This window comes from Lepus europaeus, chromosome 20 (genome assembly GCF_033115175.1).
Source record: "Lepus europaeus isolate LE1 chromosome 20, mLepTim1.pri, whole genome shotgun sequence".
Classification (NCBI taxonomy): domain Eukaryota; kingdom Metazoa; phylum Chordata; class Mammalia; order Lagomorpha; family Leporidae; genus Lepus; species Lepus europaeus.
In genome coordinates, this window is record NC_084846.1 from 63,187,646 (window position 1) to 63,205,567 (window position 17,922).

At 54.8% G+C, this 17,922-nt stretch overlaps 1 protein-coding gene across 1 annotated transcript in view; it reads right to left on the reverse strand.

The window, feature by feature from the left end:
• The window catches only part of NUDCD3 (NudC domain containing 3), a 97,097-nt gene that overhangs the window by 11,720 nt on the left and 67,455 nt on the right, over positions 1 to 17,922 (reverse strand). Inside the window, exon 4 of the mRNA XM_062178177.1 lies at positions 5,998 to 6,141. Within this exon, the coding sequence (XP_062034161.1) occupies positions 5,998 to 6,141 (144 nt within the window). The remainder of the gene's footprint in view (positions 1 to 5,997; positions 6,142 to 17,922) is intronic.

Genomic DNA, 17,922 nt, shown 5'->3' on the forward strand with positions numbered 1-17,922 from the left:
CCGGCATGCACTTCCTTTCTGAGGCCCTGGGGGGGGGGGCCTTCCTGGTCCCCTCTCTCCCACCAGGGACAGACGCTCCTCCTCACGGACCAGGGACTCAGAGCCTCGCTGCAGCGAACGCTTCCTCTCGAATGAAGGCATCCACAGCCTGCCGCTGCACTGAGCCACACTCCCACCTTCTCCACGGCTCACAGTTTGTGCTGGTGTCAGCCAGGCCCCTGTGACCTTCTGGGCACCACTTCCTCGGCATATCCTGACTCTCCAGCGCAGTAAAACGTCCCGGGCCTCTCTTTTCCATAGCTGGTGTGGGACCTACCCTTTGCCTTCAGGAGGGAGCCTGGACTGTGAGTTCAATGGTGCTCCAAGCGTGTCCCCGGGGAGTAACCTCGATGCTGCCAGCAAGTACAAACTCCACTCGGCCCCCAGTCCGTGCCAGGGACTCCCTGGCATCCACACCCCTTTCCTTCCTTAGCCAAGGAGCCTCCTTGGGAGGCAATGTGCCCAGCAAGGACACTGCACACTTTGCAGCCACCCAAGTGACCAACTTGGGGCAGAGACTTGGGGAGCACCATAGGTCGCTCCTTCCAGGAAAGCACCTTGGAACAGTGCACACATGGGGGAGGCAACAGGGTGAGGGGCTGCCAGGCTCCTGCTGGGGGCAGCACCACTGCCCAGGAGATTGTGGCCACATGAGGCTGCCCTTGCTCTGCCACAGGCCGGACCTGGGCAGGCAAACCCCATCTTTAATGCTATCAGCTAATTTTTAAACTTTTTGACTTATTTAAGAAATACAGAGACAGAGCCCTCCACTGCTGGTTCATGCCACAAATGCTCACAACAGCCAGGGCAGGAGCCAAGAGCTGGGAACACACTCCAGGTCCCCAGAGTGGGTGGCAGGGACTCAACCACGGCAGCCATCCCCGCTGCTCCCCAGGTCTGCATTAGCAGGAACCTGGAGTCAGGAGCAGAGCGGGGAGTCCAATCCACCCACTCTGATGGACACACACACCTTAACCACTAAGTTAAATGCCCACTCCCTCAACTATTTTATTGAGTTTAAAAACAAAACACTGCACAGGCCAGACAGATCAGAGCCACAGTCTGGGTGGGCTGGAGTCAGGAGGCTCCTGGGCTCCACGTGGGCAGCAGGGATGATGGGGGAGGCCACGCTACACCCTCTCTCCTCCCACAGCACATCTGCCCTGGGATACCTTGGGCTGGCACCAAACCTTTCTTCCCTGCCCCTGCCATTTGAAGCAAGCTGCCTCTGGCCGTCTGCTTAATCCCCAGGCCCCACCCCTTCCCTGCCAGGATGGAGGGCCAGGACACCACATGCAGGATCCTGACTCCACTGCAGGTGCTGGGGCTCCCAGGAGAGCGCGTCACACCGAAGGCTACAGGGCTCCCGTCTCTCTCCACACACTCCCTCCCAGGCTTGGGCTCTGGACAGAGAGGCTACAGCACCTGCAGAAATCCCATCTCATCTCCACTCTGAATTTCACCCATGAGATGGAGTCCTAGGAGATGGCTTTCACACATCCAGACCTGCTGGCGAGGCAGGGAAGGGCTGCCAGCGGGTGCAGGTGGTCCGGCCATCAGCAGAGGCGGACGGCAGAACGCTGCATCCACACAAGACACCAAGAGACACACTGGAGGGATCCAGATAAACTGGCAAAAACAGGCGAATATTTGGAAGCCCACGCCAATGGGGACGCACGCTGGTGACGTCCCCAGCTCTGGTCCTGTGGGGAGAGCCAGGGCAAACAGCACACAGCCCGCAATCGCCTGCTTTTGGGAGATGACTTCAGGAAGTTGCCTAAATAGGTGGGCGGGGAGAGGACACGGCTTGGACAGGAGCTCTCGTGGGGCTTGGCAATGGTGGGCCCCACACCCAGGCAGGCCTCGGGCCATGCCTCCAGGCCGATTGGCAATGGTGGGCCCCACACCCAGGCAGGCCTCGGGCCATGCCTCCAGGCTGACTGCTCAGGATCGTGTGCTGGGGCTACTCTGCGATGTGCGCCCCCTTGTGTGCGTGGCATTGGCACATGAAGACGTGTGTGGACAGCGTCCCCTCACGCATGATACGTCCCCAGCGTACACGGCTGCCCATGGCTGCCCATGGCTGCCAGTTCCCTGAAGGAGGCAAGCCGAGGACAACGTGTGCACCATGTGCCCGGCTTCTGGGCCTGAACAAGGCGCGGCAGGAGGCAGAGCCGTTGCCATGGCCAATTTCATGTCCCCGTAACCAAGCAGGGAGCTTGCCTGAGTCAAGAAGTCTCATTTAACATTCTGCAGTGTGGGAGGGAGGAGGGGGAGGCAGGAGCTGTCACACGGTTTTAGCTGCCACCCCTGCCACCCCGGCTGTCTGATGAGGGACCCACAGCACAGGGGAGGGGACAGGGGAAGCTAGCAGCCGTCTGCACTGGCCTGCGGGAAGAAGAGGATCCATGGCTCTAAGTGAGGAGTCGTGCAGACAGGGACAGCTCCAGGAGCCGCCCCTCACCTCTCTGCCCTTATGCGTCCTCCTGCCCTGCCGAGTGTCCTGGGGTGGCTGCCCGGGCCTGAAAGCACCCAGGCCTCTCTGCCTGCCTAGCGGAGCAGTGCCGCACTCCCAGGAAAGTGCCAGCAAAGGGTCCCTCCTGCTGTCCCAGTTCCTGGTGGCTGTCATGTCCCTGGCCTTGTGGCCACATCACTCTATTCCCTGCCCCATGGCCCTCTCTCCTCTGTGTCTCCCCGCCTGTTTCTGACAAGAACACCTGTCAGTGGATTCAGGGCCCACCTGGGTAATCCATGACGATCGCACTCCAGGAGCCTGAGCTTCAGTCCCTTTCTCCAAATGAGGCTGCATGCGCAGGCCCCCTCCACGGCCCCTCTTTCTACTCTCCTTGGCCAGCCCGTCTACACACGGCTGGGCGCTCAGCCACAGAAACCAAGAAAGGAGAGTTCAGCTGGGCCAGGCACTCGGCCTCAACCGAAGCACGAGGAGGCCGGGGCCAGCCCCCAGCTCCCCAGCAAAGCCCTCTGCGTACACACATGCTCAGGGGGACAGCACACTGGGCCCACATGGCAGACATGGAGCCCCGGGAGACACAGATCTTCAAGGGCAAAACCATCTGCTCATCAGGTCACAGTACCATGTCAGAAGGGAAAGGGTCCCAAAACAGCACCAACAGCGGGTGGTCCAACCAGGGCATGGGGCGCATCCGGCAGCTAAGACGGTGGCTGAGACCCTGCGCCCCGCACCGGAGTGCCTGAGCTGGAATCCTGGCTCCACTGTCTCACGCCAGCTTCCCCACTAATGCAGACCCTACGGGTTCCTGCCACCCAGCGGGGGGACCCGGACTGAGCCAGCCCCAGCCATTGTAGGTGTCTGGGGAATGAACCCGCGAACGGGAAAGCCTACTCGCTCTATCTCAGTCTGTCTCTCCAAAAAAAAAAAAGAAAGAAAGAAAATTAGGGGCCAGTGTTTGTGGTACAGCAGGTTACGCCGTCGCCTGCAACACTGGCATCCCACATTGGAGTGCCGGTTCAAGTCCCAGATGCTCTGATTCCAATGCAGTTTCCTGCTGATGTGTCTCAGAAAGCCACAGATGATGGAGATACAGATGCACTTGCTGGCTCCTGGCTTCAGGCTGGCCCAGCCCCAGCCACTGCAGCTGTTGAGGAGTGAGTCACATCCAGGGCGGGCACTGTGGCTCAGTGGGTTACGCTTGAGATTCCTGCATCTTACACTGGAAATGCAGTTCAAGTCCTAGCTACTCCACGTCCAATCCAACTTCCTTCTAACGTACCCGGGACAAACAGGTGATGGCTCAAGGACTTCAGTACTGCCACCACGTGGGAAACCTGGATGGTGTTCCAGGATCCTGGTTTCAACCTGGCCTAGCCTGGGCTGTTTTGACATTTAGGGAATGAACCAGGGGATGGAAGATCTGTGTGTCTCTGCCTTTCAGATAAACATTTTTTCAATTTATTAAAAAAAAATAGCATGGCAGGCATCGTGGCATACTGGGTTAAGCCACCACCTGTGGTGCTGGCATCCCAGACGGGCACCAGTTCAAGTCCCAGCTGTTCCAATTTCCATCCAGCTCCCTGTTTATGCACCTGGAAAAGCAGCAGAAGATGGTCCAAGTGTTTGGGTCCCTGCAGCTATGTGGGAGACCTGGAAGAAGCTCCTGGCTCCCGGTTTTGGATTGGCCCAGCTCCAGCTGTTGTAGCCATTTGAGGAGTGAACTGGCAGATGGGAGAAGCCTGTCTCTTCCTCCTTCCCCTGCCACCCTTTAACTCTGCCTTTCAAATAAATAAATCTTTAAAAAAAAAAAAAAATAGTAGTATCTGTCACACACACATTCACTGGGCTCAAGGCTGCATGGCCGGGAGGCGTTGGCAGCAGGCAAAGCCCCAGCCGTTTCACAGGCAACCCAGGGTGTGCACGCAGGCCTGTGCTGGCTAGGGAGCCAATCATGCACAAGTGAGGGGTCACATGAGAAATCTACCATGTGCTGGTACCTCCTGCAGAGCCAGCAGGGGTCGGCACAGCTGCCTCCGGCCTGTAGCTGGCTCTGTTTCTGCCTGAAGCTCTGGGCAGAGGTGCCTCAAAAACAAACTTGAGAAACGGATGGCAGCTGGGGCACAGAGGAAGCCTGGACACAGGGCCTCTGAGGCCCACCCAAACCAGCTCCCCTCCCCTGGCCTCCTCCAGGAAGCCCTGCAGCGGGAGGGAGCAGCTTGGCAGCCCCAGAGGCCGGGCTGGGGAACCAGGCAGCTGTGGGCCGGGGTCCAGGCCGGCCGCCTTCCAGACCTCTGTGTCCTGACCTACGAGGTGAACGTGCGGAGAACCAAGGAGCACTGTGAGGCCCCTCGGAGTCCAGCCCACGCACACACTCGGTCAGGGGCGCCCGCAGCCCTTCCTACTCCACTTGGACCCGCAAGCCGCAGGGCGCAGAACAAAGGCGGGTAGCCTCAGAGCCACGTGTGCCGACAACGCCCTTCCGAGTGAGCTCCACAGTAAGAACCGTGCTTTCGTAGAGATCTCGCAAGGAGCAAAAGCCATCCTCAGTGCACAGATTACCGTCCCGACAGAGCCCAAGCCCGAGTCTAGAGGCCCAGAGACGGGCGACGAGGGCGTCACTTGCATGTCAGGCAGGGACTCCGCTGGCTCCTGTGTGACGCGGCCAGGCGAGGAGGGCTCGCAGGGCCCCAGGAGACCCCAGCTGGGATGAAGCACGCACGGGGAGCGTGAGGAGGCTGAGCGTCACGAGGACTAGGGCTGTGTGTGCTGCCACCGGCCCAGCTCCCTGCAGCCCTGAGCGAGCTCGCCAGCTCCGTCCCGGGCCGAGGGGCTGTCTGCCTGGAAGGCCAGCCCGGGCCAGCACAGCCCAGAGAGAGCCCCACACCTGCCCATCACACGGACATGGAGACAGACTCCTGCTTCTCGCTTCACTGCACGCTTTGTGCCCAAGAAAAAGATGCCTGGACTGGTGCAAAATTCTGCTGGTTTTTGACCAAAGTCTTACTATTCTTCTTTTCATCTTCATCCTTTTTCCCATGCTGGGGGTTAAACACCCCGGTGGGAGCAAGCTCTGTGGCCCCGCGGGGTCCTGCAGAAAGCCCAGCTCGGCTGGCTCCACAGTCGCCACTAACAGGGCACTGAGCTGCCACCAGCTGGCCAGCGAGCCTGCTCCTGGTACCACCAGCTTGCCAGCGAACCTGCTCCTGGTACCTGGGGGCCCACCGTCACCTCACCGCGACAGGCCCCAAGCCGTGTCCACCTGCCCCTGGCCAACACTCCTACACTGGTGTCTGGGAGTGCACCTGCCTTTTGCTTCTCTGTAGACTGGGTTTTACCTCAGATGTGAGGACAGCTAGCTCTCGGGAACAACAACGACCCGGGGACCCAAGGCCGCAGAAAGGAAGGCCCACTGAGGCCAGAGAAATCCGTGCCCCCCACTGCCCGTGCAGGAGGGCTCAGTGTGCTACCACAGGGCCTGCACTTACCAGGACGCACTTGCCCGGCTCCAGGCTCCACAGGGAACTCTCGGTGTTGATCTTGTGGGTGAGCTTCCCTTCCATGAGGACACGCTCCCCGGCGCCCTCCAGCACAGCCACACGCATGGAGCCGCTGCTCAGGGCCACTGAGACCTGGGAACACACACAAGAAAAGCACCTCACTCGCGAGTGTGGCCACGGGCAGCTGCACCCAAGTGGGGGACGCGGCTTCCAACCCTGCCGCGGGTAGGGCTCCCCCGGCCTGAGCCACACTCAGAGCAGCTGCAAACCGCCAGGGGCGAGTCCCAGCAGACCCTCCCCGACCTAGCTGGGAGCAGCCGGTCGTGGTGGGAGCTGTGGGTTCTCTGCCCGGCCCCCTTCTCTCTTCCAGTTCTTGTGGCGGAGGTGAACACGGGAGATGGGGTGTGGGTGTTTCCCGTGTCTCCATTCTGGTGACCTGGAAGCTGCCGCAGCCAGCCCTGGCCCACGGCACCAGGACAGCCAAGTGACGCGCATGGGGACTGCTTGCCCAGATGGCCTGTGACACACACACATGGCTGCTCCTCTCGAGAGCAGCCACAGGCGTGGGGTCACAGCTCAGCCTTCACCCCGGACACAGGCCAGTTCCTTTAGCTCACCCTCCCCTCAGCCCCGCCCGCGTCTGTCTCCACCCTGCACTGGAGGTGCCGGGTTCGTACCCTCAGGAGTTTCCTAGAGTAGTAACTAGAAGAGGAAGAAAGATGTAGACTGAGATCAAGTGGAAAAGAATGTAAACTGCCAAAATCTATGTTTCATAAGGAAGTTTCCTAACAGTACTGCTTGTGTTTGGGCCGCAAGTATTCAGATTTCAGAATTCTCTGGATTTCAGAATATTTGCGGAGACTGCACCATCTGAGCGCCCCCGGTCTGAAGTCTGAAATGCTCCCCACATCTGCGTTTAGAGTGTCAAGGCATGAACCGGACTCTGGGATTCAGGATGCTCCACCTCAGTCTGCGTGATACAGATACTCAGTGGGGTGAGGGTTTTTTTTGTTTTTGTTTTTGTTTTTTTTTTGACAGGCAGAGTGGACAGTGAGAGAGAGAGACAGAGAGAAAGGTCTTCCTTTGCCATTGGTTCACCCTCCAATGGCCGCCGCGGCTGGCGCGCTGCGGCCGGCGCACCACGCTGATCCGATGGCAGGAGCCAGGTGCTTCTCCTGGTCTCCCATGGGGTGCAGGACCCAAGCACTTGGGCCATCCTCCACTGCACTCCTGGCCACAGCAGAGAGCTGGCCTGGAAGAGGGACAAACTGGGACAGAATCCGGCGCCCCGACCGGGACTAGAACCCGGTGTGCCGGCGCTGCAAGGCAGAGGATTAGCCTATTGAGCCGCGGCACTGGCCGGGGTGAGGGTTTTTCCATCATCCGGTGTATGGAATCAAAACTATTTGGAGGCTACTCGCCCATGCTACTTGGCAGGTGCTCATTAATTGCTCAGAAAACTTCTCCAAGTTACAGATCCTCCCACTAGGGTTTAGCATTTGCCAGTAAAACAGAATAGTGTGCCAACATCCATGAGTGAGGGACAACGTGGAGAAGTGCCCCATGGGGGCCGCCACCAACAGGCAATTCTAACTGAAGACGGGCTCCTGAGCTCCCACAGAGGAGGAGGTGACCAAGAGCTACCCGAGGGGGCACGTGTCCCCGTGTGGACGCAGCCAGGACCCCCCTCCCCCCGCTTGCTGTGGCTGCACCACCAATCCAGGTGCAGCCTCCGGGGGCCTCTTCCCAGGAGTCGGCAGGTCCATCTGCTGATCTCTCTTGGGAAAACAGAGCAGCTGGAAAATCTGCTTCCCTGGCTGGTTCTGTCAAGTCAGGGGCACAACCACACCTCGCTTCCTGCCTCCTAACAGCAAAAGAAACATCAGCCAACCAACCAGCCTGGCTCACTCCTGGATGGACTCAGACAAAGCCTGGGGCAGGTCACGTCTAGTCATGACTGCTGAGCACCTGACAGGGAGCCAGGTTCCTCCGGCTAACACGGCTTCACCCAGCACGGCATCACCTCTGGGCAAACTTCTCACGCTGCCCATCGGGGAGGAACCGTATCACTGAGGGAGCGCGCCAGACAACAGGTGCTTCCAGGAGTGCCGGCTGCAGGTGCCACAAGGACAAGCGGCCACCTCCCTGACCTCTGGCCTCAACAACGAGAAGAACCCTGGACCACCAGTGAAAGGCGGGGAGGAGTGGGAGGCCAGGAGCAGATGTCAGCAGGTCTATGGAGGAAGAGGTGCGGTAGGACTCCACAGGACAGACCTCTCCCAAGAACCACGGCCGCAGGTTGGATCTGGCTGGGAGTCAGCAGGTGTGGGAAGAGCAAGGTCAGGACACAGGTGGGGACAGCTATGGGGGCAGAGGACAGGACCCCACTGTTTCTACACAGCACTGTTAGCACTGAGCAGTCTCGGCGGACACCTGGGCTCCGGGAGTCCTGCTGCCCCCGGCACCGAGACGAGCACGGACGGCCTCGGCCCGACTGCTGAGCTCCGCTCCAGCAGGGAGGAACGCCCCTCAGCACGTGACGAGGGCAGCAACGTCATCCCACGTCAGAACGCACACAAGCATTTTTTGGTACCAAAAAATACCAGGGAATTGAGGGTCACATCTTATGAGGAAAACCAGCAGCATGAAAACAGAGGCTTAAATAAAGAAAACAACAAAACCATTTAAAAATATTTGTGGGGCCAGCACCATGGCACAGTAGGTTAATCCTCTGCCTGCAGCGCCAGCATCTTATTTGGGCACCGGTTCGAGTCCCGGCTGCTCCACTTCTCATCCAGCTCTCTGCTCTGGCCTAGGAAAGCAGCAGAAGATGGCCCAAGTCCTAGGGCCCTGCACCCGTGTGGGAGACCTGGAAAAAGCTCCTGGCTCCTGGCTTCGGATCAGCTCAGCTCTGGCCATTGCAGCCATTTGGGGAGTAAACCAGCGGATGGAAGATCTCTCTCTCTCTGTTTCTCCCTCTCACTGTCTGTAACTCTACCTCTCAAATAAATAAATATGATCTTTAAAATATACATATATATTTGTTTTATATCTTCACAGAGATCTAAGATGCTGTTCATTACAGAATCCAAATAAAATATGAAAATAGAAAAACAGACCAAAAAGAGAGAATGCAAGAATGAACAATATCCTGGAAGACAGAAATCAAAGAAATCAAGGTGAAGACAAGCTATTAACATGGTATCCAGAAGTGAAGGAAATGTGCCTTTAGATTGAAAGAGCTGAGCAGGATGAATGAAAGACAACTTACACAAACTCATGAGAGAACCAAGCGGCAGCATATCCAGCTGGGATCCTGCCTGCTCCGGGAGTGCAGGAGAGAGCTCCAGATGGAAACTGGACAGCAGAGCCGGAGCGCAGCCGGTGGGACAGGACCAGGAGGTGAGCAATCTTCAGGGAGAAGGTGTACCAGGGGACACAGGAGTGAGAGCCTGGATAGGTCTAAGATTATGATCGAGGTACAGCATTTCTGAGAACAGGATTAGGAGGCAGCAAGAGACCCCAGGCGGAGCTGGCAAGTGGCACAGAGGGTAAAGCTGCTTTTTGCGATGCTGGCATCTTCTACTAAGTGCCAGTTTGAGTCTTGGCTGCCCTACTTCCAATCCAGCCTCCTGCTGATACATCCGGGACGCAGAGGAAGATGTCCCAAACCTGGGTCCCTGCCACCCATATGGGAGACCAGGATGGAGTTCCTGGTCCTGGCTTTGGCCTGGCCTAGACGTGGCTGCCACTACTACTAAGGGAGTGAACCAGTGGATGAAAGATATCTGTGCGTGTCTCCTTCTCTGTAACTGCCCCTTTCAAATAAATCAATAAATAAATGTTAAAAAAAAAAAACACTCCAGGAAAACAAAAACCATATAAGAAATTCCTAACCCAAAAGGTATCAGTGAAAATGGTGGAGTAAGAACCTCTACAAAAGTGTTCCTTCATAAAAGCACCAAGAAAATTGACCAAAACTATCAAAACCAACCAACTTCTTATGAACCTGGAGACTAACCAAAGGTATGTGGAAACCCAGAAACATTTATTCTACAAAAACAACTGCATCTGAATAAGAACCATGAGCTCTGGGACACTCCCCAGCCCCTTGGCAATGCACAACCCTGGTGCACTGGAGCCGTCAGACGCCCCCAGAGCTGGAACTCTGCACGCTCCGTCCCCTAGGCCTGTTACTATGTGACCTGTCTGATGGCTCCCTGGAGGGCTCCACCTACAAGCCTGTGTTCTGACCAGACTTAGAAAGGCCTTTTGCCTGGGGACTATTTGTTGAAAGCAATTAAGAACAAGTATGTTCACGTCACAGCTGCCTGATGTGGCAAGTGTTAACCATCGAGGCCAACAAACGGAAGCCAAGCGTCTGTGTGATCACTGGAAAGCGCTGACGTATTCCTGCGAACCAGGAGGACACACGGCTGTGCAGGGCTCGCTGCATTCCCGGGAGGACCCGGGGAAGCCTCAAATGCTCATCTGTGGGTGGCCTCAACACTACCTGACCGAGAAGTCAAGGCCAAGGCAGATTCACGTCACATGGATGCCAGTTTGTTCCTGGCTGCTCTGCTTCAGATCCAGCTCCCTGCTGATGTACCTGGGAAAGAGGCAAAGGATGGCCAAAGCACTTGAGCCCCTGACACACACATGGCAGACCCAGAAGAAGCTCCTGGCTCCCGCTTGGCCCACCCCTGGCAGTTATGGACAGTTGAGACCAGAGGATGGAGAATCTCTCTATATAAGCTGCTCTTTCTCCCTCTCTCTTCCTCCCTTCCCTCCTCTTTCCCAACTCTAAATAAAGAAAACTTTAAAAAAAAAAAAAAAAAAAAGTTCAGAGACCGAAACTGTGGGGTAGCAGGTAAAGCTGTCACCTGCAGTGCTGGCATCCCACATGGGCACTGGTTCCAGACCCGACTGCTCCACTTTCGACCCAGCTCTCTGCTATGGCCTGGGAAAGCAGTGGAAGATGGCCCAAGTGCTTGGACCCTGCATCCATGTGGGAGACCCAGAAGAAGCTCCTGGCTCCCTGCTTCTGATTGGCCTGGCTCTGACAATTAAGGCCATTTGGGGAATGAACCAATGGATGGAAGATCTCTCTCGCTTGCTCTCTCTGCCTCTCTGTAACTCTTTCAAATAAATAAATAAATCTTTAAAAAAAAAAAAGTTTAAAAAAATTGGGTAACTTGTTTCAAGAAGGGATGTGATGATGCCCACAGCGACAGAACATCCACCACCAATTTGCAAGGAAAAAAAATCCATCTTGTTTGTTCCCTAACTGAAAAGGCCAACAATTCACAGTAAAACAACAGCCAACACCACAGGCATCTCAACTGTGCAGCTGACAAAATTCTGACAGAAAAATTCAAGTGGGACAAACTTCCTGCTCAGTGACTGTCAAAACTGTGCACCCAGATCCACCGCAGTCAAGGGCAGGGCTTCCAGTGCACAGCTGCAGTGAGTGGGATCCAGAGCCTAAAGCATCTCTTCCAGCAACAGTAACAGGAGATGAAAGACGCCTCTCACAGCACAATCCTGCGACAAAGCACCACCAAGAGATGGAATAAGTGCACTCAAAGAACAAACTGGTCGGGGCGGCACCGCAGGTGGTGGCTTTACCCGCCATGCCACATCGCCGCATCCCATACGGGCGCCGGTTCAGGTCCCGGCTGCTCCACTTCCAATCCAGCTCCCTGCAAATGTGCCTGGGAAAGCAGTGGAGGATGGTGCTTGGGCCCTGCACCCACGTGGAGGAAGAGCAAAGGTCATGGCCACAATCTCTGGAGATGTTTGAAGCGTTTTGCCGTTGACCTTCTGAAGGCCAGGGCTCATGTTTTATTATGACAGTGTTTTGAGAACGTCCGCCACAGCTACAGTGCAAACCTCAGCAGAGCTTCATCACAAAGTCCTCAGCACACAACGCCCTGCTCACGTTTCTTATCAAGCAAGGGCAGTCAGCCGGATCCTGATGTGGCTCCTCCGGACTTCTATTCCCTAATCATAAAAACGTCTTGGCCAGCGCCACGGCTCACTAGGCTAATCCTCCACCTGCGGCGCCGGCACACCGGGTTCTAGTCCCGGTCGGGGCGCCGGATTCTGTCCCGGTTGCCCCTCTTCCAGGCCAGCTCTCTGCTGTGGCCTGGGAGTGCAGTGGAGGATGGCCCAAGTGCTTGGACCCTGCACCTGCATGGGAGACCAGGAGGAAGCACCTGGCTCCTGCCTTCGGATCAGCGCGGTGCGCCGGCCGCGGCGGCCATTGGAGGGTGAACCAACGGCAAAAGGAAGACCTTTCTCTCGTCTCTCTCTCTCACTGTCCACTCTGCCTGTCAAAAAAAAAAAAAAGTCTTTAGGGTCCGGCGCTGTGGCAGAGGCTAGGACGCTACCTGCAGCGCCAGTTCGATTCCTGGCTGTTCCACTTCCGATCAGCTCCCTATTAATGCACCTGGGAAAACAGCAGAGGAGAATGGCCCAAGTGCTTGGGCCCCTGCACCCACATGGAGGACCCAGAAGCAGCTCCTGGCTCCTCGCTTTGGTCCAGCTCAACTCCAGCTGTTGTGGCCATCTGGGGAGTGAAGCAGCAGATGGAAGATCTCTCTCTCTCTCCCTCTCACTCTCTCCTCTCTCTGTAACTTTGTATTTCAAATACGATAAACAAATTTTATAAAATAAAACATTTTTGAAGGGCACCCATTTTCCTTCAGTTAATAAAGTAAAAACTACAGCACTGACAGAGTTAAATTCCCAGCACACGCAGTGACTCAGGGATGGACTCACTGTGTTTTGAACTAGATAGAGTTCACTGAAAAATAAAGTTTATTTTTACTTTTGGCTTTTAATTCCATTTTCCCAAACTTTAAAAAAAATTGTTTATTAGTATTTTTTAAAGATTTATCTATTTGAAAGGCAGAGTTACACAGAGGCAGAGGGGGAGAGAGGGAGGGAGGGAGGAAGGGGGAGAGAGGAAGAAAGGGGGAGAGGGAGGGAGGGAGGGAGGGAGGGAGAGAGAGAGAGAGGGAGAGGGTGAGGGTGAGGGTGAGGGAGAGGGAGAGGGAGAGGGAGAGGGAGAGAGGGAGAGTTGGGGGGGGGGGGGAAGAGATGGGGAGAGAGAGAGGAGTCTTCCAATCACCAGTTCACTCCCCAAATGGCTGCAATGGCTGGAACTGAGCTGATCTAAGCCAGGAGCCAGGAGCTTCTTCTGGGTCTCCCACGTGGGTGCAGGGGCCCAAGCACTTGGGCCATCTTCTGCTGCTTTTCCAGGCCATAGCAGAGAGCTGGATTGGAAGAGGAGCAGCCGGGACTTGAACCAGCATCCTTATGGGATGCCAGCACCACAGGCAGCGGGCTCCACTTGCTACGCCACAGTGCCGGCCTTATTATTTTTTTTGAAAGGCAGAGTGACAGAAAGAGATTTTCCACTCCCTGGTTTACTCCCCAAATGCCCACAACAGCCAGGTCAGGGCCAGAAAAGATTCCAGGATCCTGGAACTCAATCTAGGCCTCCCACGTGGGTGGCAGAGGCCAACTACTTAAGGCATCGTCACATGCTACTTTCCAGGGTGCTTACCAACAGGAAGGTCGAATCCGAAGTGGAGCAGGATCCTGAACCCAGGCACTCTAATGAGATGTGAGCATCCTAAGCAGTGTCTCAACCTCTCGTCCACAAACTTCCTGAAGTCCCTTCACATAACAAAATTCTGAACTCAAAATATACCAAGACTTAAATGCAAAAGCTAAAATGACAAAAGCTTAGGGGAGAGTGTAAATCTGTGTGGTTTGGGGTCAGGCAGTCATTTCTCTGATACAACACTAAAAGTACAAGGAACAACAATGCAAAGATAAACTAGACATCATCGAAATTTAAAACCTTTGCACATCAAAGGATAATATCAATAAAGCAGAAAGACAACCCATATAATGGGAGAAATTACAGTATTTGCAAATCATGTATCTGACAAGGGTACAGTATCTAAAATATGTAAGGAACTCTTATAATAGCAAAAACAATCCAAAACACAGACAAAGTTAATCTAATTAAAACATGGAGGAAAGACTTTAATAAACATTTCTCCAAAAAAGGATATGTAAGTGGACAATATGCATGTGAAAAGACAGTTAACTTTATAAGTTACTAAGGAAACGCAAATCAAATCCCAAGGAAATATCACTTCATTACTTCAGACCTGTAGGAAAGCTACAACTAGAAAAGTAAGAGAATTACAGACAATAAAGTCCTGGTGAGGCCGTGGAGAACCTGGAGCCAGCAGAAATGTGAAATGATGCAGCCACTTCAGCAGTTGCTCAAAAGTTACCTATGGAGATACACAGGCCCCAGCAATTCCTCCCGTAGGCATATACCCAAAACAGACAAGGGGGCTTCAAAAAGTTTGTTGAAAATGTGATTAAAAGAAGTTAATCTGGATGCAAAACAACTTTAAAACCCACGCATTGAGGAGTCTTCCAAAAATATTCATGGGAAGTGCATATTATAAAAACACTATGCATGGATTTCAAAACATCTCTGCACCAAAATGACATTATCCTTCAATCTATTTTCTATGAACTTTCTGAAATGCCCTCAAACGTCCACGAGTGAGTGCAGAGGGACCCACTGTGGTGCACGTGGGCGCACAGTGGAGAGCAGAGCTGCCTCCTCCTCTCCAGCTTCATCCCACAGGACACCGCCCTGCTCCGCCCTGCCCAGGACCTGAATCCCCTCTGCCCAGCACGCGTGCCCTCACTGCACACGTTACCTGCTTGGCAGTCACTCAGCAGCTGCCACGGTACCCCCACGTCCGCATTCAGGGGGCCCTTATGTTACTTCATAGTAGCCCCAAAGGGCTAAAGTAGTGATGCTGGCAACGCAGAAGCAGAAGCTGTGAAGGGGCTTCCTCTAAGTGAAATGGTGAAAGCATGCAATTTAATAAGAAAAAAAATCATTTTGCAGTTGCTAAGGTCCCTAGTACCAGTGAATCTTCTACCCATGAAATTGTGCAAAAGGGAAGAGAATTCTGGGCTGGCTCTGCTGGCACACCTTAAACTGCAAACACCACAGCCACAGCGTGCTAAGTGCTCAGGGAAGACGGGAAAGGCATTACACTTGTGGGTAGGACGCCAAGGAGCACGGAGTCCCTGCGAAGACTTCAGCAAGGGACCTCCGAAGTGAACGACAACGAGCTTCCCTGTCCCAGTGGACAGCTGCACAGACGCAGGAATGGGCGTGGACTGAGAGGCTGCCTCTGCTGATGGACACGTCCCCACCACGTCTGCACCAGCGCTGAAGCAGCCGATGACGTCATCCAAGGCCAGTCTTCCGCTGTGACGAAACCGGGCTCTTCTGAATGAGGTGCCCAGAACTACAGCATTGGTTGCTAAGGTGCAAAGGGGGTCACCAGGGCCTAGAAGGCAGAGGATGGATTTACTCTGGCTCCATGTGGTACCACTGCAGGGCACATAACAGAGCAGGCAAAGCACACCCAGCGAGCAGCATGAGAGCTCTCGAAAACAAAAAACAAAAGCGATCTGCCCGTGTGCTGGCGACACATCACAACGCGTGGGTGGCTGCCATCTTGTTTATGGAATGGTTCCACCAGTGCTTCAGCCCAGAAGTAAAAACACTTGGAGGAGGAAAGGTTAGAATTTAAAATCCTATTAATAACAGGAAGTGCACCTGGCCGCCCTGAATCTGTTTGCCAAGAAAACGAGAATGTTGAGGTTACGTTTTTTAATCTCTCACTCACTGCATCAGCACCTCATTCCACGCATCAAGGCCACCCTGACTCCATCAGCAAGCGATGCGGACCCTGGTCTGGAGAGAACGCGGTGCTGGACATCATTCTCTGTGGCCGACAAGGTAACGGTGGTCAGAAGTGCAGTGGACAAACTAAACCCAGGCAGTGCAATGCCTGCTGAAGGGCCTGTGGCCGTAAGCCACGAATGATTTTACAGGCTTGATGGAAAGGTGAATAGAATCATTCACGCAGCAAGACAAGCTGGGCAAAGGTCACAGTGAAGGCCGCCCAGGAGTTCACAAGAGAGGAGCGGGAGGAACTTGCCGAGCCACCGACAGCAGGAGAAACCGAAGCAGAAGCAGCAAAGTGAGCATGACCGAAACCTGCCAGCGTGTTCGAACTGTGCAGAAGGCAAAAGAATGGAAGACCAACGACCTACAGGTAAGGGCTGCAACCTCTGCAGCAACACCGGGAACTGAAAAACAGAGACAACAACTTCCACGGCTCTCCCAGAAGGTTTCGGCATGAACGCTTCAGCTGTGGAGGCTCCCAGCCACGTGCGCCACCTGCCCCTGACACCCAACCCAGTACTGCGCCATCAACCCCACACACACACACACGTAGGCACTGGGTCACCTCACACCACAGCAACGGCAAGCACAGGGCAGTAAGGTGTTCTGAGACAGACCTGCGTTGCAGCTACTGTTAGAACGGTCTAGCTTATTACCAGTTGTTGTTGGTCTCTTACTGCGTCTGATTAGAAATTAGGCCATATCATACATATGCACATGTAGGAAAAAAATATAATTCTTTTTTTTTTTTTTTTTTTTTTTGACAGGCAGAGTGGACAGTGAGAGAGAGAGACAGAGAGAAAGGTCTTCCTTTTCCATTGGTTCACCCTCCAATGGCCGCTGCGGCCGGCGCACCACGCTGATCCAAAGCCAGGAGCCAGGTGCTTCCTCCTGGTCTCCCATGCAGGTGCAGGGCCCAAGCACCTGGGCCATCCTCCACTGCCTTCCCGGGCCACAGCAGAGAGCTGGCCTGGAAGAGGAGCAACCGGGACAGAATCCGGCACCCCTTGGCTGGCGCCGTGGCTTAACAGGCTAATCCTCCAGCTTGCGGCGCCGGCACACCGGGTTCTACTTCCGGTTGGGGCACCGGATTCTATCCCGGTTGCCCCTCTTCCAGGCCAGCTCTCTGCTGTGGCCCAGGAGTGCAGTGGAGGATGGCCCAAGTCCTTGGGCCCTGCACCCGCATGGGAGACCAGGAGAAGCACCTGGCTCCTGGCTTCGGATCAGTGAGATGCGCAGGCCGCAGCGGCCATTGGAGGGTGAACCAACGGCAAAAAGGAAGACCTTTCTCTCTGTCTCTCTCTCTCACTATCCACTCTGCCTGTCAAAAAAAAAGAAAAAGAATCCGGCACCCCAACTGGGACTAGAACCTTGTGTGCCGGCGCCGCAGGCAGAGGATTAGCCTAGTGAGCAGCAGTGCCAGGCAGAAAAAAATATAATTCTACACAGAGCTCAGGACAATGCATGGTTTCAGGCATCCCATGTACTGGGGGTCTGGGAACATATCTTTCTACATCTTATTAAAATAATTTCTCTGGTGGTAGGCGCTGTGGCATAGAAGGTTAATCCTCTGTCTACAACGCTGGCATCCCATATGGGCACCAGTTCGAATCCCGGTCGCTCCACTTCCAATCTAGCTCCCAGCTAATGAGCCTAGGAAAGCAGTAGAGGATGAATCAAATATTTGGGCCCCTGTGCCCCTGTAGGAGACCCAGAAGAAGCTCCTGGCTCCTTACTTCGGCCAGGACTGCCCCAACCATTGCAGCCATTTGGGGAGTGAACTAGTGGATGGAGACCTCTCTCTTTCCTTCTCTTTCTGTATCTCTGCCTGTTTGCTTGCTTGCTTTCTTTCTTCCTTTCTATTTCTTTGAAAGGCAGAGTTACAGAGAGAGAGAGAGAGAGAGAGAGAGAGAGGTCTTCCATCCATTTGTTCACTTTCCAGATGGCCGCAACGGCCGAAGTTGTGCCAATCCGAAGCCAGGAGCTTCTTCTGGGTGGGTGCAAGGGCCCAAGGACTTGGGCCATCCTCCAATGCTTTCCCAGGCCATAGCAGAGAACTGGATCAGAACTGGAGCAGCTGGGACTCAAACCGGTGCCCATATGGG